A 26,306-nucleotide genomic window follows, 5' to 3' on the forward strand; every position below is an offset into this window, starting at 1 on the left:
ACTTTTTTAGAACATTGCTTGTGCTGTACAGGACCTGGAAGAAGCTCCTGTCCTCTACATAGACCAGTTTTTCCCAAGCAGGGAGCCCCCAGCTGTGGCAAAACTACAACTTCCAGCATGGCCGGACAGCCTTTGGCTGTCCGGGCATGCTGGGAGTTGTAGTTTTGCAACAGCTGGAGGCTCACTGCTTGGGAAACACTGACAAAGACAGTGATTTACAGGTCCCAGCAGCTCTTTTTCACTGTTATATGTACTATCATGCTTTATCTATATTAGTTATCTACTTATTTATCTTTAATCCTCCCTTTTTCCTATTTCTGGATGACATTTTGGTGGCTTCAGAACCAATTACCAGGTTTCCATAGAGTTCTGGTCTCAACATACAATGGTTTCAACATACAATGGTCGTCCTGGAACCAATTAATATTGTAACTTGAGGGACCACTGTACATGGATTATTGGCCGAACCAGCTGATTAGCGCTCTGTGTAATATGCCAATACACCTTATTTCGACCTCCTAAAAAAACTGTTGTTCTTCAGCTGCACATCGCTCTGTGCAATAGAGGATGTGCGGCCAGTAAATCAATAGAAGGAAAAGGATACATGAACGATCCAGTTATTGATAACTAAGCCGTGTAATAGGCTTGTTAAATGACCATTCTAGTGGATATGCTCTTGCATTGGGCCCAGGTAATGACACCTTTATGCTTAACAGGGCCGTAGACATAAAACATACCTACCTGTAATATCACTGGAAAAAAATAATGCTTATATATGTTACTTACTAGGCCATGCCGATGCTTTACATGTCTTTTTTATGTGTCTAGCTTTTGTGTTTGGCTCACAAATTCCTCTGTTCTGCTGCTCACTCATTCTGTCATCCACTGCTCATTAAGGGGCACTGAGCACTGAATCTGCCATCACTCATCATGCATTCACTTCCTCCCCAAGTCTGCTGTGCTGGGTCCCTTCCTCCAATCACTACGGGCTGCCCTGAAACCCCCTCTGTAACAGAGGAGAGCATGTCCTACCTTTACTTACCGGACTTTTTCCATGCCTGTGCCTCATATAATGCTGCAGCCGGACATGACTGTGTTCTGGATGGTTTGCAGGGCTCAAGTCCTGCAGGAACGCATGGCAACTGAGTTCCTGCACTTTTTCCACAGCAGGAACACCGTTGCCATTAAAGGGGTATTCCAGGAAAAAACTTTTTTATATATATCAACTATCTCCAGAAAGTTAAACAGATTTGTAAATTACTTCTATTAAAAAAATCTTAATCCTTTCAGTACTTATGAGCTTCTGAAGTTAAGGTTGTTCTTTTCTGTCTAAGTGCTCTCTGATGACACCTGTCTCGGGAAACACCCAGTTTAGAAGAGGTTTGCTATGGGGATTTGCTTCTAAACTGGGTGGTTCCCGAGACAGGTGTCATCAGAGAGAACTTAGACAAGAAAGAACAACCTTAACTTCAGAAGCTCATAAGTACTGAAAGGATTAAGATTTTTTAATAGAAGTAATTTACAAATCTGTTTAACTTTCTGGAGCCTGTTGATATATATATTAAAAAAAAAGTTTTTTCCTGGATAACCCCTTTAATTAGCACTAGTCCTGCAGGACCAGGCCTTGAGTGGACATCTTGGGTGAGTTCCCTCACTTTTTTTCCCCAGGACTTGACCCCTGATGGTATGGAAACTCTTGGCAATTACATGTTTAGCCACCTACTAAAATTTGCCCTACCATCAAGGCTACATTGGCAACCATCACCTAAGAGTTTTTGTTTTACTTACCTCAATATCATTAGGCTACATTGACACTATGGAATTTCTGAGCAGATGTCTGCTCAGAAATTTCATTCGAAAATTCCGGTGCAGCAGCCTTCCATTGTTTTCAATGGGATTCTGCTGCACTGTTCACACTGCAAGATTTCAACAGACATTCTGGTCTGTACATGTTCATTCCTTTCTGCAGAATTCAATTATGACGGCGCATGTCACCAAAGGATTTAATTGGCGCCGGCAGGAGATGGATTATCTGCCCACAATATCTTTGGGCAGAGATTTTGTAGTGTGAATGTGCCTAATGGTCCCTCTGAGAAGACCAGTACTATACAGTGGTCCCTCAACATACGATGGTAACCCGTTCCAAATGGACCATCGTTTGCTGAAACCATCGTATGTTGAGGGATCCGTGCAATGTAAAGTATAGGACAGTGGTCTACAACCAGCGGACCTCCAGATGTTGCAAAACCACAACACCCAGCATGCCCGGACAGCCGTTGGCTGTCCGGGCATGCTGGGTGTTGTAGTTTTGCAACATCTGGAGGTCCGCAGGTTGTAGACCACTGTTAGAGGAAGTTGTACTCGCCTGTCCCCACCGCTCCGGACCGTCACCGCTGCCAGAGATGTCGCCGTCCATCACTGTCGCCGCGTCCCCGAGGTGTCCCCGACGCTCCGGCAAGGCCTCTGCTTCCCCGGCAACCGTGCTCTCCGTCGCTGCCATCACGTCGCTACGCACGCCACTCCTATTGGATGATGGGACGGTGTGCGCAGCGACGTGATGATGTCGATGGAGAGCGCCGACGATGCAGGGGATCCTGAAGAGGAGCCCCGAGGACAGGTAAGTGATCAACCTCAACATACGATAGTAATCCGTTCCAAATGGACCATCGTTTGTTGAAACCATCGTAGGTTGAGGGATCCGTGCAATGTAAAGTATAGGACAGTGGTCTACAACCTGCGGAGCTCCAGATGTTGCAAAACTACAACATCCAGTTGGCTGTCCGGGCATGCTGGGAGTTGTAGTTTTGCAACATCTGGAGGTCCGCAGGTTGAAGACCACTGGTATTGGAAGTTATACTCACGTGTCCCCGCCGCTCCGGACCGTCACCGCTCGTCACCGCTGCCCTGGATGTCACCGTCCATCGCTGTCGCCGCGTCCCCGGGGTGTCCCTGACGCTCCGGCACGGCCTCTGCTTCCCCACCATCCTCGCTCTCCTTCGCCGCCATCACGTTGCTACGCATGCCGCTGCTTATTGGATGACGGGACGGCGTGCACAATGACGTGATGACGACGATGCAGAGCGCCGACGATGCAGGGGACCCCGAAGAGGATGCGCCGGAGCCCCGAGGACAGGTAAGTGTTCGTCAGCGGACCACACGGAGCACCATAAATGGCTATCCGGTGGCAGCTGAAGCAGTCTGCGCTGCCGGATAGCCGTTTACGCGATGACCCCAACATACAAAAGCATCGTATGTTGATGCTGCCTTCAACATGCAATAGCCTCTGAGAGGCCATCGCATGTTGAAATGATCGTATGTCGGGACCATCGTAGGTCGGGGGGTCACTGTATATGTGTATGTGATATTTAGGGGCCCTGTTGTAGATATGCAAGTAATAGAATTCTGTAACAGCCTATTGTGCTGATCTTCACGATAGATTTTTGTTGCGAATTGAAATGGGTTATATTAGTTATTGACATTAAAAGTGAAATGTTCTTATGGTTATAATCTGTAGGATAGTAGAAGATTCTGGATGTGAATGCTATGGGATATCACGACAATTTCCTTTAGTGAGTAAACTGTAATCTGAGCACAGGCAAAAAATAAAGGGGTTAAACACGCATGAAGAGTAACTTCCCTGAATTGTATATTTTGAATTGCAGGCACTTTTTGATCTTTCCAAACATTTCTTAGGGATTTTGTTCTGGATCTGAAGGCGGCGGAGACATATGTTTCTTATTAGAAAGGCCCTTTCTTTCCATGGTTTGCTCCACTTCTATGTAGTTACAGGACAGCCTGCATGAGTCAGTGTCATCATGAGCTCAAAAAACATTCTTTTTTTGTTTTCTGACTTATACAAGAACAATTTAGACCACAAAGGCCTGGAAGTAGTGTCAGCAAAAAACACACCATTTGGGAAAAATCTAATCGATCCAGACGTCTTTCAGCTGGTAATAAATTCCTTATTAGTGAAGAACACTGGGACGGATTTAGTAGAGAGGCTGTACGGTCTGGCGTGTCTGGGATTGCAGTACAAGGATACTAAAACACAGCCGCTATAGCATTTATAATCCTGGTGCTTCCTTTTATGTCCACATATTTATACTTCAAAATAGTAACATATCGACTACACTATGGGTTAAAATGTCACTGTTTTATGTATAAATATGTGGGAGATGTCAGTGGGGTAAGATTTTTCCTTAAAGGGGTACTCCGCTGCTCAGCATTTGGAACAAACTGGCACCGGAAGCTCGTGAGATGTAGCCCCACCCCCTCATAACATCACACCCCGCCCCCTCAATGCAAGTCTATGGGAGGGGGCATGACAGCTGTCACGCGCCCTCCCATAGACTTGCATTGAGGGGGCGGGGCTAAGAAGTCACAAGCTCCCGGTGCCGGCTCCAGCGTTCAGAACAGTTTGTTCCAAACGCTGAGCAGCGGAGTACCCCTTCAAGGAGAACACCATTAACGGTGTGTGGAGATTCATAGGCCATTTGGAATCCACAGGGATTTATGGGAAGAGGGAATATGCAAAGCAGCTCAATCACACCACCTTCTCAAGTAGTTTTCCCCTGAACTACAGAGTTATCAAAACTGATTTGGGAATTTATGCCCAGCTAAAAATCTCTCCAGAAGAAGAAGGTACCCATCTGCAGACAGCTGTTTCGGGGGGGTTGCCCCTTGTCAGAATAGGGTGATCTGGATGTGGAAAATGTAATTCTGGAGCTACTTTATATTTCTTTTGGATTTGAAGTAAGGTTGGGATCACTTTATAGTTGATGTGCATTTGTTTGTTTGACTTTTGGAGCAGTTTTTCATTATGTCAATTGGTACATAAAAGTGAATCTGGCTGGGCTGCTTTCACACTATAAAATTCATCCGTTAAAAGATCCGTTTTAAACGTCCCTTAGAAAACCTTTAAAAATGGATGTAAAACATCTGTTACAAAATCCCATTCAAGTCTATGGGATTTTTTGATTATCCGTTATGACCCATTATGGCCCTTAATGAATAACGGCACATGCACTATGACTCCTTTCACACTATGAGCATTCATCCGTTATTAAACGTCCGTTTTCTGAGTAAAAACGGATGTATAATAACGGGTGCTAACGGCTGAATAAATATTCATCCGTTTAGACCCGTTATAACATCCCTCCTGTATGGCCGTTTTAATACCTCTGCCTACAGACTCCCACAGCCGGCACTACTACTACTCCCATCATGGAACAGACTCCTATCCATGATGGCAGTACTAGTTCCCCGGCTGCGGGAGTCTGCCGGTGGCTGGGGAGGCTACATTAGGGGTTGTACTACAACCCCCATCATGGAACAGATTCTGTTCCATGATGGGGGTTGTAGTACAGGGGCTGAGGGATTGATCGCACCGGGTCTCACTTCTGAGACCCGATGGGATTAGAAGCTATTAAACAGGGGAACGGGCGGCATGCTGCGCTCCCCTGCGATGTACGATGTATTTACTGTACTTTCATTTTTAAATCCCCTGCCGGGAGCCCTGAATGCCCGATACTGTGGAGACATTCAGGGCTACTGGCAGGGTTTTCAACTAGAAGCGCTGCGGTGGGGAAAGATATATAGAATCGCTGGGGGGGTATATATCTGGCCCCCACAGCGCTTCTATATATCTTGCCCTCCGCAGTGCATTTATATATGTTCCCCCACAGTGCATTTATATACGGTATATTCCCCCCGCAGTGCATATATATATATATATATATATATTGTCCCCCGCAGCGCATTTATATATTGAGCCCCCCCTGAGCACATGTATATGTTCCTCCCGCATCGCTATCATAAGCCCCCAGCAGCGCTATGAATGAAAAGTATTCTACAGCAGCGCATCTGGCTGGGGCGATGTGCTGATGAAAGAATACTTATCATTCATAGCGCTGCAGTGGCATCTGTATATAGAAGTACTGTGGGGGTCAGACATATATCCATATGCCTGGCCCCTACAGTGCTTCTATAATCAAATACCACCACAGTGCTATGAATGAAAAGTATTCTACAGCTGCTGTAGAATACTTTTCATTCATAGCGCTGTGGCGGCATTTGATTATAGCAGCGCTGTGGGGGCCAGACATATGGATATATGAATGACGACAAGTATTCTTTCAGCAGCACATCGCGCCGGCCACATGCGCTGCTGTAGAATACTTTTCATCCAAAGCGCTGGCAGGGGCTTATGATAGCGCTGCGGAGGGAACATATATATGCGCTGTGGTGGTAACATATATAACTGCACTGCAGAGGGGAACATATATAACGGTGCTGCGGTGGAACATATGTAAATGCGCTGCGGGGAGCTGTGTGAGCCAGATATATACCCCCCCAAGCGATTCTATATATATTTCCCCACCGCAGCGCTTCTATTTGAAAACCCCACCGGGAGCCCTGAATGGCTCCTCAGTACCGGCCATTCAGGGCTCCCAGCGGGGAATTTAAAAATGAAAGTACAGTAAATACATCGTACATCGCAGGGGAGTGGAGCATGCCGCCCGCTCCCCTGTTTAATAACTTCTAATCGTATTGGGTCTCAGAAGTGAGACCTGGTGCGATCAATCCCTCAGCCCCTGTACTACAACCCACATTATGGAACAGAGTCTGTTCCATGATGGGAGTTGTAGTACAAACACTAATGTAGCATCCCCTGCCACCGGCAGACTCCCGCAGCCGGGGAATTACTACTCCCATCATGGAAACAAGTCTGTAGTAGTAGTCCCTCAGCACTGCAGGAGTCTGTTGATGTCACGTCTTCTGAGCATGCTCAGAAGTAATAACGGATATTATAAACTGGGTGCAAACGGATGACATAAAGGCTCATCCGTTTGCCATAGACTTCAATGTTAAAAATAACGACCTGTTTCTTGTAAAGGAAGAAAAATTTGTGCATGTGCCGTTTTTTTCTTCCGTCACAATTAACATCCGTTATTCATGACGGGTCATAACGGATAATCAAAAAATCCCATAGACTTGAATGGGATTTTGTAACGGACGTTTAACATCCATTTTTTTCTAATGGAGTTTTATAAAAGATCTTTTAACTAATGAATTTTATAGTGTGAAAGCAGCCTAATTTTTCTTCCGTCACAAGAAACGGGTAAATTAACGGCCGTTATTTTTAACATTGAAGTCTATGGCAAGCGGATAAGCATTTATGTCATCTGTTTGCACCCGGTTTATAATATCCGTTATTACTTCTGAGCATGCTCAGAAGTTGTGACATCAGCAGACTGCTGCAGTGCTGAGGGACTACTACTACTCTCACCATGGGACAAACTTGTTTCCATGAAGGGAGTAGTAATTCCCCGGCTGCAGGAGTCTGCAGACAGCTAGGGAGGCTACATTAGTGTTTGTAGTACAGGGGCTGAGGGATTGATCGCACCGGGTCTCACTTCTGAGACCCAATGCTATTAGAAGTTATTAAACAGGGGAGAGGGCAGCATGCTGAGCTCCTCTGTGATGTACGATGTATTTACTGTACTTTCATTTTTAAATTCCCCGCCGGGAGCCCTGAATGGCCGGTACTGAGGAGCCATTCAGGGCTCCCAGCGGGGTTTTCAAATAGAAGCGCTGCGGTGGGGAAAGATATATAGAATCGCTGGGGGGGGGGTATATATCTGGCCCCCCACAGTGCTTCTATATATCTTGCCCCCTGCAGCGCATTTATATATGTTTCCCCGCAGCGCCTTTATATATGTTCCCCTCTGCAGCACAGTTATATATTTTACCACTGCAGCGCATATATATGTTCCCTCCGTAGCGCTATCATATAAATGAAAAGTATTCTACAGCAGCGCATGTGGCCGACGTGATGTGCTGCAGAAAGAATACTTGTCATTCATAGCGCTGCAGGTGTCAGACATATATCCATATGTCTGGCCCCTACAGCGCTTCTATAATCAAATGCCGCCACAGTGCTATGAATGAAAATTATCCTACAGCAGCGCATCTGGACGACCACATGGGCTGCTGTAGAATACTTCATTCATAGCGCTAAGGCGGCATTTGATTATAGAAGCATGGTGGGGGCTGACCCCTGCAGCGCATCTATATACAAATGCCGCTGCAGTGCTATGAGTGACAAGTATTCTTTCATCAGCACATCGCCCCAGCCAGATGCGCTGCTGTAGAATACTTTTCATCCATAGCGCTGCCGGGGCCTTATGATATCGCTGCAGGGGGAACATATATATGTGCTGCGGGGGGGAATATAAAGGTGCCATGGCGGAACATATATAAATGCGCTGCGGGGGGCAAGATATATAGAAGCGCTGTGGGGACCAGATATATACCCCCTCCAGCAATTCTATATATCTTTCCCCACCGCAGCACTTCTATTTGAAAACCCTGCCGGGAGCCCTGAATGGCCCTAAATGTTAGTACATTTACTGTAACTAGGTAGACATAAATTTATAAAATAGATAGTTAGAATAAATTTACTAACATTATGGTTATTTACTAATAATTTGCAATATTTTTATTTTGTTCTGTATAATAATACAATCTTTGTGTGCTCTCCACTCCATCCTATTGTATACTGCCCTAAGTATATCTCCTCCATCCCTGATGAACTCAAATGGTAATATGAGAGAAACGCGTTGGAGGAAGGAGTCAGAGATTTAGTGAATGATTCTGTATGAATCATATAGTTACATTGGAGACCATACAGTATAACCATTCAATATATATTTCCTTATACCCCTCCACACTGTATATCAGGCAAGGGTAAGTATTGGCTGGGTAGGGACAGCCTGTAATGGGCGGAGAATAGGGATGGTCACCTGTACCCCTGCCCCCATCCCCTTTGGTATCTCATTGATGGTATAATTACATCCATTGCTATTATTATTACATACTATTTGCTATTTAATGTAATGTATTCCCATTTACTGTAAATGTGATATGGTGTATTTTTGTAATATTTTAATGTAGCAGTAAAAGTTAAGTTTTATCTTATTGGGCCTCATTGGTATTTTTTGTTGCTGGATGTCTTTGATAATTGACATACCTAGGGCCAGATGTCACTAAGATTTTGGGACAGACAATATTGTGTTTTCCTGTGGTTACTTTGAACTCTAATGTATGTCAAATCCCATACAGCCCCTGTAAAGGGTTTGCCCAGCACTGTAATAGATGGCCTATTAATATCTGCAATAGATGGCATTAATATCTGATTAGTTGAGGTCCAACCCCTGGTACCACTGCTGATTAAATGACTTAATTTTTTACCAAGCATGGTGCCATCCTTTTGGCAGTAGCTGTGAATCCAAGTACCATGAATACCGTGGCACTATATCTGGAATACAATTTGTTATAGGTAGGCCTCTTTTCCACGACAATTTTTTTCAAACTGCCAAAGAAGGTATAAAAATTGTCTGAAACACATAATACATTTTTGGTATGCGCCATAATACATTTTTAGTTTGTGCCATAATATGTGCAAGTAAAAATTCCCTGGTATGTTATATTTGTGTATTAGTGTGTTATAGTGTGTTATATAGTGTATGATTTAATTTGACCGGATTCACACACAATGTGAGGCTTGGGTTACATGGTGGCTTTGGATTTGATACATATTGCTTTACCTATGATGCAACGTCATGTGCCTGCATATATCCCTCCAGATTGATATATAGCTTGCCATTTACCCATGTATATCTTGGCTTATCCTAGGCTAAGTAGTCACGTGAGCAGTCCTTCTCAGGGACTCACAACTATCCATTGTTTATAAGTGTACATGTAGAGAGAACTGTCAATCATGAAGTAGGATCGTAGTAAAGTGGGTAGTATTACTTAGTGCCTAAGAGCTCTCTTTATCTGCACACTAATACAGTCTCTCAGAAGCACCGCCTACATGACTACTTAGCCTGAAATGAGCAGACATTTACATGAATAGATGACAAGTTGTCCTGGAACTTTTGCCACTATATATATATATATATATATATATATATATATATATATCAATCTGCTCCGCTCCTCCTACTATATTACATGATGCCTGCAGTCCAGACTGACGGATTCCCTTTAAACACTATACAATCTTTCCCTGCACAGTGGCTCCATGTGACTATGGCTGTTCTAAAGCTTTCTGTACAGTGAGAGACTGAGAGTACGGTAGTGCAAAGAAATACTGTGGTAGGGATTCATCACACTTTCCAAGAAGAAAATAAATGTGCCCTTTTCTATAAATTAAAGATTTCTTGAAAACGCTTTGGTCACCCACAGCTGCTAATGGAAATAATCCAACTTTAAGTGCCAACAAATAACTCATGTTTCTCTGTGGGATACTTACTACACTTCTGATTGACCGGGCATGACATTTCATTGCAAAGCAGAAAACAGCATGAATGACTAGCTAATAACTAAAATTCAGGCAGTCATGAGTTTATAAAGGTTCTAACCTGGATATAAGGATACGTCCACCATCCAACATAAATCCTAAAGCAACTTTACAAATATTCTGAATTAAAATGTACTGTTTTGTGCCTATGGCTCCTATGCAGACCTACATATCTCCATGGCAACAGACTACCCTGTGTAGTCTGATCCTACAGTCATACCTCCTTCTAGTCTTTTAATTTTTACTTAGATGCATATGTCATACAACCAGCAGCTAATTCTTGCTTTTTTCCCCCTACAGTATTATTCACTTTAGCCGGAAATGCAGACGGAAAACCTTGCAAGTTTCCTTTTAAGTTTCAAGGTAAAAGCTATGACAGCTGTACAACCGAGGGAAGGACGGATGGTTACAGGTGGTGTGCAACAACAGAAGACTATGACCAGGATAAATCTTATGGATTCTGTCCAGAAACTGGTATGCAATTAAAAAAAAAGTCTTGCATGGAAACATGAATATAACAGTTGATGTCCTCCTTTTAACACATGGAACTTATTGAATTATTTATATTGTACATATCATGTTATACGTCCTGGGCCCAGGGCTACAGCAACCAGAGTTTAGTTTACATGTCCACAGTCATGTCATGTCCAATGACAGTTCCTGGAGCATTTCTACCCAATGTTTTTCCAGGTTTGATGAGGAACGGCAATGAGTCCATGTGGCATGGTTAACCCCTTAAGGAAGAAGCCTATTTTGACCTTAAGGACGCAGCCATTTTTTGCAAATCTGACCACTGTCACTTTAAGCATTAATAGCTCTGGGATGCTTTTACTTATCATACAGATTCTGAGATAATTTTTTTCATGACAAATTCTGCTTTATGTTTGTGGTAATTTTCACCCATACTTGCATCATTTCTTTGTGAAAAATTTCTAAATTTCATGAAAATTTCATGTAAATTTGGAAAACTGATATACCAAATAAACTACATGTTGATTCACATATTCAATATGTCTACTTTATGTTTTCATCATCAAGTTGACATGTTTTTACTTTTTGAAGACATTTGAGGGCTTCAAAGTTTAGCATCAATTTTCCAATTTTTCATGAAAATTTCTGTGAGCACACTAGAGGGCTCAGAAGAAAAGGAGCGCCATTGGTCTTTTGGAGAGAGAATTTTGCTGAAAAGGTTTTTGGGGGGCATGTCGCATTTAGAAAGCCCCCAAGGTGCCAGAACAGAAGAAAAAAAAACACATGGCACACCATTTGGGAAACTAAACCCCTCAAGGAACGTAACAAGGGGTACAGGTGTTTGATGAGTTTTTACTAAAGTTGGACTTGAAAATGAAAACATTTATTTTTTTCACTGAAATGCTACAGTTACCCCAAATTTTTCATTTTCTCAAAGGCTAATAGGAAAAAAGCCCCCCAAAAACTTGTAGTCCAACTTTTCCCAAGTAAGCCAATACCCCATATGTTGATATAAAGTGCTCTGCTGGTGCACTACAGGGCTCAGAAGAGAAGGAGTGCCAAATTTGTCTGGAATTGAAGTTGAGGGCCAAGTTGGGGGCCAAGTTGGGGGCCATGTGTGTTTACAAAGCCCCCATAGTGCCAGAACAGCAGAACCCCACACATCTGACACCATTTTGGAAACTACACCACTCAAGGAATGTAACATGGGGTACAGTGAGTATTTACACCTCACAAGTGTTTGGAACAGTTGGCCCTAAAAATGAAAAATTTGATTTTTTGCACTCAAATGCTAGTGTTACCCCAATTTTTCTATTTTCACAAGGGGTAATGGAAGAAATTGGGTTACAAATATGTAGAGGAGTATGGACACACCACATATGTGGACGTAAATTGCTCTGCGGGCGCACAACAGGGCTCATAATAGAAGGAGCAATATTGGGTATTTGGAGAGAGAATTTGGCTGTAATTGAAGTTGGGGAGCCATGTGCGTTCTCAAAGCCCATGTGGTGCCAGAACAGTGGACCCCCCCACATGTGACCGCATTTTGGAAACTACCCCCCTCAAGGAATGTAACAAGGGGTGCAGTGACCATTTACACCCCACTGGCGTTTGACAGATCTTTGGAACAGTGGGCTGTGCATATGAAAATTTTAAATTTTTCATTTCACAGACCACTGTTCCAAAAATCTTTCAGACACCTGTGGGGTGTAAATGCTCACTGTCCCTCTGTTAAATTCCTTGAGGGGTGTAGTTTCCAAAATGGGGTCACCTGTTAGTGGTTTTTCTTTTGGGTTTATGTCTGAAATGCTGCAACTATTGGCCACCCCTGTGCAAATCACCAATTTAGGCCTCAGGTGCTCTCTAACTCCTGAGCCATGTTATGCACCCGCAGAGCACTTTACGCTCACATATGGGGTATTTTTACATTACAATTTTTGGGGGTCTTTTACTCCTTCTACCTCTTGTGAAAATTAAAAGTATGGGGCTACACCAACATGTTAGTATAGAAAATGTATTTTTATTTACACTAATATGCTGGTGTAGCCCACAATTTTTTTCACAAGAGGTAAAAGTAGAAAAAGCCCCCCCAAATTGGAAACAATTTCTCCCGAGTATAGAAATACCCCATATGTGGCCCTAAACTGTTGCCAGGCAAATACAACAGGGCTCAGGAGTGAGAGAGCGCCATGCACATTTGAGGCCTAAATTAGTGATTTGCATAGGGGCGGCTGATAGTTGCAGAGTTTTACTTACATGCGGTATACCAAAACACCACAGTTAGTAAATCTTCCCCTACTGCAGTGCTTTCCAATCTGGGTACCTCCAGATGTTGCAAAACTGTGACTCCCAGCATGCTGGGAGTTGTAGATTTGCAACAACTGGAGGCAGCCTGGTTGGGAAACACTGCCCTACTGTGTTGATCCAGAGGAAGGCAAAAAAAAACATTGAGGTGGATGCCAATTTGCCCCATACTAGGGGGAAAAACTCCTTCCTGAATCCAAAAACTCTGAATGAATCCCTGGATCAATGTTCTTTGGACTTTTTGGGGATTATTACAACCAGGGACTGGAATGTCCCTGTATTGCCAATGCATCTGAAAAGTGCTGTATATAGCCAATGTCCAAACTCATGTACAACGTCACCAACACATTGGAAAAGAACAAACGCATTGTACAACGCCGCATGGCTCGTGTGCAATGTACAGTTAATTTGAGGAAAGATAAAAATGGGGTAAATTGTCAATTTAATTCTCCAAAGATGTGTATGGTACACCTTGAAGCATTCTTTGATGCAGAGGCCTGGTTTTTCAGGATAGGTATCACACTGGAAAATGGTGTCCTTTCTTATCCCTTTTTTAAAACAGACTCTGCATCTTCTTTGGGACCGTCCCTTCTTTCCAGTGTGGGGGACCTCTCCTGGAAAATGTTGCCCAGCTACAATACGGGGGCCTTCAGTTCCAGAGGTACTTGTGCCCGCTCCTTCCTGGTTGCCAAAAATCAGGGCCTTGATCACCACCTCCTGGAACTGAAGGAATGTTCCTGTGTTGCCAGTTCTTTAAAATAGTACAAAAGCGTTGTACAATGCCATCTGGAGCATGTACACCGCTACTTTTTTGTACCATCTTATGGTTTTGCGCATGGCGCTATATGGTCTGAGGACTTGATCAGAGAGATCAACTCCTCCCATATACTGATTGTAGCCCAGAATACAATCAGGTTTGAGCACCGGTGTTGCGGTACCTCATACAGTGACAGGGGTGCTGCCATTACCGTGAATGGTGTTCAGCGTAAGGACATCCCTCTTGTCCTTATACCTGACCAGCAACATATTGTCACTAGTAAGGGCCCTACTTTCACCCCTAGGGGTTGGCTTTTTTATAGGATGTTTTGGAAGGCCTCTCTGATTTTTCTGCACAGTGCCCCAAGCAACAGTGGCTCTGGCGGAAAGGGACTTGAAGAGAGGGATTCTTGTATAAAAGTTATCCACATACAAGTGGTAACCTTTATCCAGCAGTGGGTACATCAGTTCCCACACAATTTTCCCGCTAACTGCCAGGATGGGGGGGCATTCTGGGGGTTCAATGCGGGAATCCTTCCCTTCGTACACTCTAAATCTGTAAGTGTACCCTGAGGTACTCTCACGGAGCTTGTATACTTTCACGCCATACCTTGCCCTTTTACTGGGAATGTATTGGCGGAAATGGAGCCTTCCTTTCAAACTAATAAGGGACTCGTCAATGGCAATATATTTTTGGGGGACATAGGCCTCTGCAAATTTAGTGGTAAAATGATCTATGACCGGTTGTATTTTGAACAGGCGGTCATAGGCTCAATCATCTCTAGGTAGACATGTTGCATTATCTGCATAATGCAAACATTGCTGGATAGCTTCAAAGCGATCTCTTTTCATTGCCATATGGTAAAGTGGGGTGTTGTAAAAAACATCCCTACTCCAGTATTGCCGAATGCTTGGTTTTTTGACTAGGCCCATATGCAGAACAAGGCCTCAAAATGTCCTCATCCCGGCTGCATTGATGGGGGTCCATCTCTCGGGCCTAGCCAAAAAACAGTCAGGGTTCTGGGTCAAAAATTGTTGGGCGTAAAGATTAGTTTGCGCCACCATCAAATTGACAAAGTCCTCACTGAAAAAAAACTTTAAAAAGTCTATTTCAGGGAGGCCTGTGGTGTCAATTTGGATTCCTGGGTGTGCCACAAACCCAGGAATCCGTGGCTCATAATTTTCCAGAACTGGGGTCCAGATGGGGTCATCTATAAGGGGGACAGGGTCACTAGTATGGGGGACAAGGAAACTGGTACTGGGAAGAGGGACGCTAGTTTGTGGTGCCTCTATTGGCATTGCCCTGCGGCGCCGCCTTCTAGTTGGCTCATCATCACTGGATTATGAGGGGGAAGACGAAGAAATAAGTGAAGAGGGGTCTTCGTCTTCTCCATCACTCAAGGATTCGGTGTCGGAGGAGGCAAAGGCGTATGCCTCCTCCATCGAATAAACCCTCTGAGACATGGGGGGGGGGGGGGGGGGGAATGTAGGTGTCTGAGGGGGTGTATGTGTTTTTTTTTATTGAACTTTATTTCACAGTGTAGTGTAGTGTTGTGATTTTTTACAGTAACAGTAAAAAAAAAAACGCTGATTGCTGATCAGCCCCGGCAAGATGCCCCCCCAAAAAAAGATCCAAAAAAACCTACACCTACAAAAAAAGCTGACCAGTAAAAGAAGATTACTGATTAACAATCACGGTCCGGCCACGCAGCACCAAACAGTTGCTGGTGGCATGGGGGGGGGGGGGAGTACTAAAAAACTGGGGTGAGGAAGCAGCACCCTAAAGTACTGTCTGGGTCAGGCAGATGACCCAGACAGTACAGGGGGTGAAGCTGTTTTTACTCCCTGCCTGGGCGATATGCCAGGATGGCTGCTGTTAGATAACAGCAGTTATCCCGGCCTGATCACCACGTCCGGAGACACTGTGATCACGGAACTCAGCACCATAAATGTACGGCGCTGTGAACGAAGTGACACTTAGCAGCGCCGTACATTTTCGGCGCTCGTGGTTAAGGGGTTAATGTCCATACATGCTCTAAACGGGTGTGGAGATTTTTGACCTTGTAATTCTCTCCTCGATACTTCTCCATCGAGAATATGCATAACAACTTTACAAGACATGTCGGATTGGGCTTGGATACTGGGGTCCCTTGGTTTGACACACTTCCCCCCAGAACTCTATACATAGACTTTAAACATAATGTTACATTTACATTTGGTTACCTCTGTCACTGCACATTAGTTGTAGAGCTATCAGGAATACCTTCTGGCCAGCCAAGTATCCTGCACACTGGGACAGGAGAAAACAGTAGACATACTCGCTATAGACATGGGTGGACTGGAAAATATACAAGGCTACAGTCCTAATCTAGACATGGACATTACACTAGACTGATTTAGTAATAGTGTACTGACTATACTGGACTATGTATGTGCATAACTTTTATTTATTTTAACAAGAGTTAATCTTTGTACCTCTCTGGGAGTTGTCTTTGGGTTGACCTGAATAAGGACACTGTACACTTTAGCCATTTCTGTACAAACATATAATACACATTTCATTATAGTATACCACCATTTAAAAAAAATTATTATTATTATTTTTTTTTTTTTACTTGTGCAGAAAATATAGAAAAAATATATTTCTTTGATGATATGTAAAGACTTTCATTCCACCGCTCTACAGTTCAGGTACATTTTGGAGTTCTCAGTAAAAGGTCATGGCTAAAAGCCGGGCAGGAACACTTACGCAGGGGGTTCAAGTAAACTTCTTGACAAGTCTGTCAGGCACTTTCCTTAAACGTTGAAAAACCTAAAACAACAAAGATTTCTGAACACAGTTAGTCTCACAACTCGACCACAGGAGTAGGCCTGGACACATCTGTGGAAGACCCTCGATGCAGATATCTAGGGTCAATAGCAGGTGACTCAGTATACCATTCCTCTTGCATGACCTTCCCCTTGACACTTGGTGGCAGTCCCATTTTCAGAGGGGAAATAGGTGAAGGGGATTTGCATAGGATTCTTGGGCTGGGTGACAGCTGCTGCCCATTCCCCTCACAGGCTCTGTACAGGGGTGTATTCTACAATCTCCCCGCTCTCTATGGAGTGTAAAGGAGGAGGGAGGTAGTCTCTCTTCACCGGTCTCCTGTTTACCAGAAGAGTACCAACATGATGGCAGTCCATTAATGTGCCATACCCCCTCACTCTGTCAAACTTGACAACTGTAGCTTTTTGCCATTCTAGGGGTGGCTCTCCCTCTCGGGGTTGTTCTAGCCTTCTGATATATAAGGCCTCAAGGCTCTTGGTGTCCTGTTGCTGGACTTGTCATATTTTATACGGCATAACTTTAGGGCCATATTCCCTTCTCCTCTGCGCCCTTAACTCTTCCATTATAGCAGCCACTTTGGCCTCCTGTTTGGCCTTTTCGACCTGGGGTACTAGGATGGGAGGAGGGAACTTCCCTGGTAGGGGTAGGAGATGGTCCCTCATGAACTGGACTATTACTGGCTCATCGCCGAATAACCACTTGGGTAGCGGTGGTGACTGCGGCCATGCTGTGGGCTGCTGGACCTGGGGCACTGGCTCTGGACTGGGGGTAGAGGGAGGGGTAGAAATCGCAGCCTCGGCCAAGGTACTCACTCACGACTCCTCTGTGTAGATCTCCGCCCAGGATCCCCAGGTCCGGTGGTGGGGTCACAACCTCAGCTGCAACGGCTCTCTTGAAGACTTCGGCCTTCCTTCCGACAGGGTTGCAGGCCAGTCTCCTCCGTGCTCGGGCAGCGTGACTTCATAGCAGGCCTCCTTGGCCCCGAGGGAGATCTTCTGACGACGGTCCGCTAACTCCTGGAACATGTGTGCCACAGCTGCGGAGACTCTCCAGGTCTCCGACGCCATCTTAGGACTCTCTGCTTGGGTAGTCTGCTGTGCATCCGCCATCTTCTTGCTCTCACCAGGAACTTCCGCAAGACTGAAGAGGTCAAGCTCCGCTCCGCTTCTTATACCAGTCTCCGGAACTTCATCATCAGCAGGACCTGGGACCGGAAGTGGCTCAGCGGTGCATCCTCTTCTTCCTCCCCTCCTAGCAACAAGGGTGCGGACCTTTCAAGTTCCACTTGGGACTAGGAACTGCGACTTGACTTCAACGCCTGGGGGTGGGACGCAGGCAATGGCGGGATCCTTTTGCGGCTTTTTCTTCCAACAGATTAACCCTTTCAGGTATGACAGCAGACATCTTGACACGTAACATTGCTTCATTACGAATTTTGCACATAATTTTCACGACTTAAGAGTTTTCCTCAATAACAGATGTCTTTTCTTCACCTCTCCCTCTATTTCACAAGCGCCTCAGGTAAAACACTTTCTACAGACAAAGTCCCGTACACTTTCTGGCACGAATTTTACTCGCATTGGCACGCGATTTTCTTGCATACAATACTGGACACAGTTCAGACTAGGGGGGAGGACTTGTGGCATAAGTCACACATCTGTATCCTGTTCGTGACGCCAAACGTTGTGGTATGGCGGCACTGGTGCGAGATGCAGGGCAGATGTTGTTACCCTAGGGTTTGATGGTATTAACCGCTTGTGTTTGTGATACCAGGGCGTGGTTTAGCCTTAACCACCCGAAGGTATACCGCTGGATCCTGGGCTAGGCACGGGGGCAATGAAGACACTGATGCCAAGTTACGGACAATGGTAGCTTTACTGAGGGTAGACAGTTGTTACAGTCTATGCAGTACAGCCAGGGCCCAAGGAGGTGACTAATGACACAGAGACCTTGCAGGTATGCTTGGACTTGTAGTAGACAGAGGAAATTAGTGCAGGCCACGCTGAGTAGACAGAAGACTTCACTTGACTGACAGGACAGTGACTTCAGCTTACTTGCACTTGACTTGAGGCTGCAGGACTGGACTTGTGGCTGCTGAACTTGACTTGAGGCCTCCACTGCTCTGGACACCCACTATAGGCACGACTGACCTTAGCAAAGACTTGGAGCAAAAAGAGCGAGGGGCTAGCTCCTCCCAGGACTTATATGGGGGACTCTAGCAGGGAGCCCATAGGTCACCTTTGGGGTCAGCTTGCCACTAGTTCCTCCTGGGTAACAATCTCATGGTACATTTATTAAAGGTACAATACACAATATAATACATAACCTATTTACATGAGGGGAACAACTGCAGGGGGCCCCGGGGACACTGCCTGACAGGGCAGGGAAGGTACGGGGAAACACCATCCCGTACTGGGCCACCACAAAGCCATGTTGTTCCTCAAACATTTCACTGTTTTCTGGCCAAACTGAAATGACTGATTGGATTTAACAGAAGCAACTGTTTATGAAGAAAATCCGCACTTTTGTTTTTGTTGGCTTGCTCCTCCAGGTTGAATAGGTACCGTATTAAAAGTGTGTATCTCAGGCAGCTTCTGGCTTCTCTTTAAGCTAATTTTGCCCACTGGTGACAAATCTAGGGGTCATAAAGGTTTTTTCATGGACTTATTATCTCTTGCTGGGTTGTTAACTGATGAAATAAGTAAATTCATTATACTGTTCATAGAGAGCAAGGAAAGGCAAAAGGATGACTCAGTGTGTCTTGCCGGAAAGCACAGTCTGCACAGCCAGTAACATAGGGCATTTTGGGCTAAGCTGGCTGAGAATGCAAACAGAGAGCCACTGTGAGGATTTCTTGGGAGGTCAACCCAATCTTACTTTGTCAGTTAAAGGAGTAGTCCAGTGGTGATTCAGTGGTGAGCAACTTATCCCCTATCCTAAGGATGGGGGATAAGTTGCAGATCGCGGGGGGTCCGACCCCTGGGGCCCCCCGCGATCTCCTGTACGGAGCCCCGACAGCCCGCTGGAAGGGGGCGTGTCGACCTCCGCACGAGGCGGCGGCCGACACGCCCCCTCAATACAACTCTATGGCAGAGCCGAAGCGCTGCCTTCGGCAATCTCCGGCTCTGCCATTGAGATGTATTGAGGGGGCGTGTCGGCCGCCGCCTCGTGCGGGGGTCGACACCCGCTATCTCGGCGGAGAGCCGGGGCCCCGTACAGAGAGATCGCAGGGGGCCCCAGCGGTCGGACCCCCCGCGATCTCAAACTTATCCCCTATCCTTAGGATAGGGGATAAGTTTTTCACCACTGGACTACCCCTTTAATAGAAACAAAGCTGCTGTGTAACTTGCCAATGCTGTGTTTTCTTACCTAATTTATTTAAACTTTTACTACTAAGTGGGGTTAAAAGATTATTCTGCTTTTATTTTGGTTAAGGAATATATATATATATATATATATATATATATATATATATATATATTATATTCAAGAATCTTTTTGTTGCTATTTTTTCAGATCGTACAACTATCAATATAAAATTATTTCATAAAATCCACAGTGTTTCAATTGGCACACTAACCTTTAGATGTCAGTGCAGCAGGCATACCCACTTAAAGAGGTAGTCCCATCTCTGTCAGAAACCTTATTTTTATGTAAACATCATTACTGACACTTCAGACACACAGGCTCATCTGCTAGTTTGCAACTACATTGTGTCAGTGAGTCATACAAAGTGCTAGTAGCTTGCACACAGTCAGTGTGTCTGAAATGTCAGTCACAGAGAAAGAGCCCTCCCTGCTGATAAGAAAATCTCTTTAACCAATGAGATGGTGCTTTTAATCCATCATACATTGGGGGTATACAAAGGAGTCCCCCCCCCAATAAATATGTTCCACACTTAAAAGACAAAAAATGCCTCTTTTTTTGGCCAGTTCACTAGGACTGTTTTCTCCTCAGTATTGAACACATTAGGTAGATAGTGGTCATTAGGTTTGAAAGAAAACCAGGGGAAAACATTACTAGTATGTAACACTGATATCCAGAGAGTTTTTAGATTACTGAGGTGCTACTTGTAGACCATGAACATCTGTTACATTGTCCATTATTGTGCAAACTATGGGGCTCCTATATAACTTTGAATGACGTCTTTTGTTGGATTATTATTTTTTTTAGCACTGTCCACAGTTGGAGGAAATGCAGAAGGCTCCCCATGTGTCTTTCCTTTTACTTTCCTTGGCAATAAGTATAATTCATGCACCAGTGCTGGAAGAAGTGATGGCAAACTATGGTGCGCCAGCAGCAGCAGTTATGACGATGACCGCAAATGGGGCTTCTGTCCCGATCAAGGTACACAAGTGAAAAGGACAGTATAATAAAGCAAATATAAGTAAATCATTAATTTAGTTATATAATTTTTTATAGAGGAGTATGCCTCTGATTTAGAGGAACTCCTTACTCTCCTCGTTGTTTCTTTTCTATCAATAACAATCTTATATATGTCCTTTCTCAGGTTATAGCCTCTTTCTTGTTGCTGCCCATGAGTTTGGACATGCTCTTGGACTTGAACATTCTGATGACCCGGGTGCCCTAATGGCTCCAATATACACTTATGTCAAGAACTTTCGACTTTCACAAGACGATGTCAGTGGAATCCAGGAACTTTATGGTGAGTTAATCTACTTCGGAGTTTAAACTTGTAAGAACTAAGAATCCAGCCCCAGTCATTTGTGTGCTGTATACTACTGTACACTTCTACAGTTTATCTGTTGCCTTCATAAGTGATACCTATCTTTTCCAGGCAGGGGATCTGAGAGCAAACCTGGACCTGGACCTGGACCTGGACCCGGACCTTCCCCCACATTGGGCCCCGTTACTCCAGAGCTATGTAGCAAAGACATTGTATTTGATGGCATTTCACAAATCAGAGGAGAGATATTCTTCTTCAAAGATAGGTAAGTAATAAGAAAGTGGCTGTTGGTTTTTAAGTGGTTTTCTGTGTAAGGCTATGTTCACACCTGCACTAAGGCATTTTGTTGAGGGTTCTATTTGGGGTTCAATCAGCTTTGATTTCAAAAGAAGTAGAACATGGAGTCAATGGATCCCAAACAGACCCTATCATAAGTCAGTGGGGACAGTCAATCCCTGTTCAGACCAGGGCTATAGCTATAGAAGTAGCAGAGGTAGCAGTCACACCGCAGCCCTGGTGCCTAAGGGGGCCACAAAGCACATCTTCCCCATAAGAGAGCTGTACAATAATCGCCATAGGGGGCCCTGTTGCAGATTTTGCATCAAGGCCCCGAAGCTACAAGCTACACCTCTGGTTCAGACCCATAATATGATGGTATAATATAATAACTTCCTTTATCAACGGAATCCATTATGCAAGATTGCACAGGACCTAACTCTTCTTAAAGGGGTTCTCCACTGCCCTGTCTTCCGGAGCTCCGATCGCAGCGTCCGGAAGTTCATTACTCCTGACGCTGTGTGCGGGCTTCCGTGTTCGAGGCTGCCCTCTCGTGACGTCACGCCCGCCCCCTAAATGAAAGTCTATGGGAAGACTTTCGTTGAGGGGGCGGGCGTGACGTCACGAGGGGGCGGGCGTGACGTCACGAGGGGGCGGCCTCGAACACGGAAGCCCGCACACAGCGTCCGGAGTAATAAACTTCCAGACTCTGCGAGCAGAGCTCTGGAAGACAGGGCAGTGGAGAACCCCTTTAAATATTTATTTTCTTTGTAATTACTTAGATACATATTGCATGGTATATTTATAAGGAATAAACAGAACTCATGAAACCTAAATACATATTTATAACCCAGTAACTTTGTTTCAGTTAAACCTCACATAAAAAAGCAGTCTATGGGAGGTTCACATGTACCAGGTTTGGTACCAAATATTTCCAGCAAATCTGAAGAAAGCCTCGGGGAAATCCATAGCAGCAAATCTAAAGCAATCATGCAGATTTGTGTGTGATTTGTCCTGTAGAAAACAGCTGATCTGGTCTGGTCCTTCTAGTGATAATGTAGTGACACATGTGACTACTACAGCCTGTGATTTCATTTGCACAGAAAACTTTGCAAGATGGGAAAACCTTTAAAGGGGTACTCCGGTGGAAAACTTCAACTAAAAAATCTTAATCCTTCCAGTACTTATCAGCTGCTGTATGCCCCCCCCCCCAGGAAGTTATTTTCTTTTTGAATTTCTTTTATGTCTGACCACAGTGCTCTCTGCTGACACCTCTGTCCATGTCAGGAACTGTCCGGAGCCGGAGAGGTTTTCTATGGGGATTTGCTCCTGCTCTGGACAGTTCCTCAAATGGACAGAGGTGTCAGCAGAGAGCACTGTTGTCAGACATAAAAGACATTCAAAAAGAAAGGAACTTCCTCTGTAGTATACAGCAGCTGATAAGTACTGGAAGGATTAAGATTTTTAAATAGAAGTAATTTACAAATCTGTTTAACTTTTTGGCACCAGTCTGACTCCATCATCTCACCCACTGGTCCTAAAATGTATTCCCAGCTAATTTAAAAGTGGGTGCTCCCAGTTCTCCCTGTTTAATATCTCACAGTGGCTTTACTTAGCTCTTGCTGTTAAGCTTCACACAAGCTCTCTGTCACTCTCCAAACCACCAGCCTATCTTAATGCAGGCTTGGCTTCCCAGTGCACAGACAGCAGACACACTGGCACTGAACTCTGCCTTTTATGCCTTTACTCAGTGTAGCAGTGCAACAGCGCTTGTACAGAAGTGTTAAAGGGTACCTCTCATCAAAAATTTTTTTTTGATATATTATAGATTAATGTATGCAGAATAACTTTACAATTGCATGTTATTAAAAAATATGCTTCTTTCTATTTAATTTTCCACTTTGAAGAAATGACCACTAGGGGTCTCCCTACCAGTCCTGGCAGCAAGCATTTCAGACTCATGCTGGAGTCCTAAACACTACGAGCTGCCAGTCTGCTTTGTTCACAAAGGAGAACACTCAGAGCTGCCAGCCTGCTTTGTTCACAGCCTGTTTGGCTGTGAACAAAGCAGGCTGGCAGCTCTGAGTGTTAAGGACTCCAGCATGAGTCAGAAATGCTTGCTGACAGGACTGATCGGGAAAAATACAATAGAAAGAAGCATATTTTTCATTAACATGCTATTGGAAAGTTATTCAACATTCATTAATCTAAAATATATAAAAATTGTATTTGATGAGAGGTACCCTTTAAATTTTGTGTGGGTCTGCGCTGCAGATTATCTCACCTCGTCTGGTAAATTGGCAGAGACACTGACAGACACTAGCAAGGTCTGGTGGCTCCATTGTGTGCAGTATCCCAGAAGGGCAACCGGTATACCTGCAAATGTGGGGCACAACAGCAAGGCAATTACAACTTAAAGGGGAACACATAAAATGTCTTTAACACTGTATAGTTTAAGATATCTATCATTAGTCATTTTACAGAATATGTTTCATACATGTTCCAGCGACATTCGATAGGGCTTATGCACTGTGGTACAGACTCAGAATAGAGTATCCATAGTATAGTCTGTGTGTCTCCAAATTTTATACAGGGGCAGACAGATGTATCTCTCTGTTCAAATAACTGTGGCATGCTTGACTGCATGCTGAATTACAGAGATATTCAACATAGAATAGTCTCTATAGGGACTTTATAGACATCACATCCTCTTCAAAAATAGTATATAAAGTAACCTAGAATATAGACTTAAAGGGGTACTCCGGTGAAAACCTTTTTTCTTTTAAATCAACTGGTGGCAGAAAGTTAAACATATTTGTAAATTACTTCTATTAAAAAATCTTAATCCTTCCAGTACTTATTAGCTGCTGAATGCTACAGAGGAAATTCCTTTCTTTGCTCTCTGCTGACATCTCTGTCCATTTTAGCAACCATGCATTGCAGATGTATGCTAAGAGCAGCATGTTGGCTTAGTGGTTAGCACTGCTGCCTTGCAGTGCTGGGGACTTGGGTTCAAATCCCACTAAGGACAACAATAAATAAAGCATTATTATTATAATAACATCAGCAGAGAAAACTGTGCTCGTGATGTCATCAGAGAGCATTCCAAAAAGAAAAGAATTTCCTCTGTAGTATTCAGCAGCTAATAAGTACAGGAAGGATTAAGATTTTTTTAATAGAAGTAATTTAGAAATATGTTTAACTTTCTGCCACCAGTTGATTTAAAAGAAAAAAGGTTTTCACCGGAGTACCCCTTTAAAGAGTTATGTAAACATAAGCATATGAAAGTTTATATATGAAAATAATTCTCAATCAATATCTCTTTCTCCAGGTTTATATGGCGATCAGTGGGCAGAAGGAGCAGGCCCTCAGGTCCCCTGCTTATTGCTACTTTCTGGTCAGAACTACCTGACAAAATTGATGCTGTTTATGAAGATCCTCACGACGAGAAGACAATTTTCTTTGCAGGTAAATTTTGTGTGTGCATGTCTGTGAGTATATGTATAAATATATGGGAATTTGCAATGTGATCAAGTTTCATTATGATTACTAAGCATCCGGTGTCTGATTTGTAGAGGAAATGGGACCCTGCAGCCTAAGTGAGGGATTTACATATATTCCTTACACAAAAAAGAGAAAAGTTGCGGAGAAGCTCACCGGGTCCGATGTCTGTGGTTAAAGATGAAGCATCGCGGTCAGGCAGCAGGAGGGTCCTGACAAAGCACCAAAAGGTGCGTTACGGCTGTGGCCCGACGTCTGATTCCCCCCGTAACATCACACCCTCCCCGTCCTCCTGCTGCCTGCCTGCGATGCTTCATCTTTAACCACTATATAGGGGCCTGATAAAGCACTAAACGGTGCTATACGGCTGTGGCCCGACGCCTGATTCCCCCCGTAACATCACAGCCTCCCCGTCCTCCTGCTGCCTGACCGCGATGCTTCATCTTTAACCACTATATAGGGGCCTGACAAAGGACCAAACGGTGCGATACGGCTGTGGCCCGAATTCTGATTCCCCCCGTAACATCACAGCCTCCCCGTCCTCGTGCTGCCTGACCGCGATGCTTCATCTTTAACCACTATATAGGGGCCTGACAAAGCACCAAACGGTGCGATACGGCTGTGGCCCGAATTCTGATTCCCCCTGTAACATCACAGCCTCCCCGTCCTCCTGCTGCCTGACCGCGATGCTTCATCTTTAACCACTATATAGGGGCCTGACAAAGCACCAAACGGTGCGATACGGCTGTGGCCCAATGCCTGATTCCCCCAGTAACATCACAGCCTCCCCGTCCTCCTGTCGCCTGACCACGTTGCTTCATCTTTAAACACAGACATCGGACCTGGTGAGCTGCTCCGCAACTTTTCTCTTTTTTTGTGTAAGGATTCCTCATGTTTTGCCAGCGTGTAGCACCACCCATGTTGATCCACAGTTTGGCATTTACTTGTTAGCAGTACACGCAGTATATTGATGTTGGATTATGTTAATGGCGAAATAGTAGCAGTGCCGGACCCTCCTTTCTTCTCTTCTTAGTGTATTGATTTACATATATTCATGGTATGTCCTCTGGATTTAATTAAATTTTTTACATTTAATAGATTTTTTCACCAGTTAT

General features: G+C 44.4%; 1 protein-coding gene across 1 annotated transcript in view; it reads left to right on the forward strand.

Moving 5' to 3' along the window:
• Positions 1-26,306, forward strand: part of MMP2 (matrix metallopeptidase 2) — a 73,815-nt gene that overhangs the window by 33,224 nt on the left and 14,285 nt on the right. Inside the window, exons 6-10 of the mRNA XM_056526302.1 lie at positions 10,667-10,840; positions 20,901-21,074; positions 21,238-21,393; positions 21,526-21,679; positions 25,022-25,158. Of these exons, the coding sequence (XP_056382277.1) occupies positions 10,667-10,840; positions 20,901-21,074; positions 21,238-21,393; positions 21,526-21,679; positions 25,022-25,158 (795 nt within the window). The remainder of the gene's footprint in view (positions 1-10,666; positions 10,841-20,900; positions 21,075-21,237; positions 21,394-21,525; positions 21,680-25,021; positions 25,159-26,306) is intronic.

Source organism: Hyla sarda, chromosome 6 (genome assembly GCF_029499605.1).
Source record: "Hyla sarda isolate aHylSar1 chromosome 6, aHylSar1.hap1, whole genome shotgun sequence".
NCBI lineage: Eukaryota > Metazoa > Chordata > Amphibia > Anura > Hylidae > Hyla > Hyla sarda.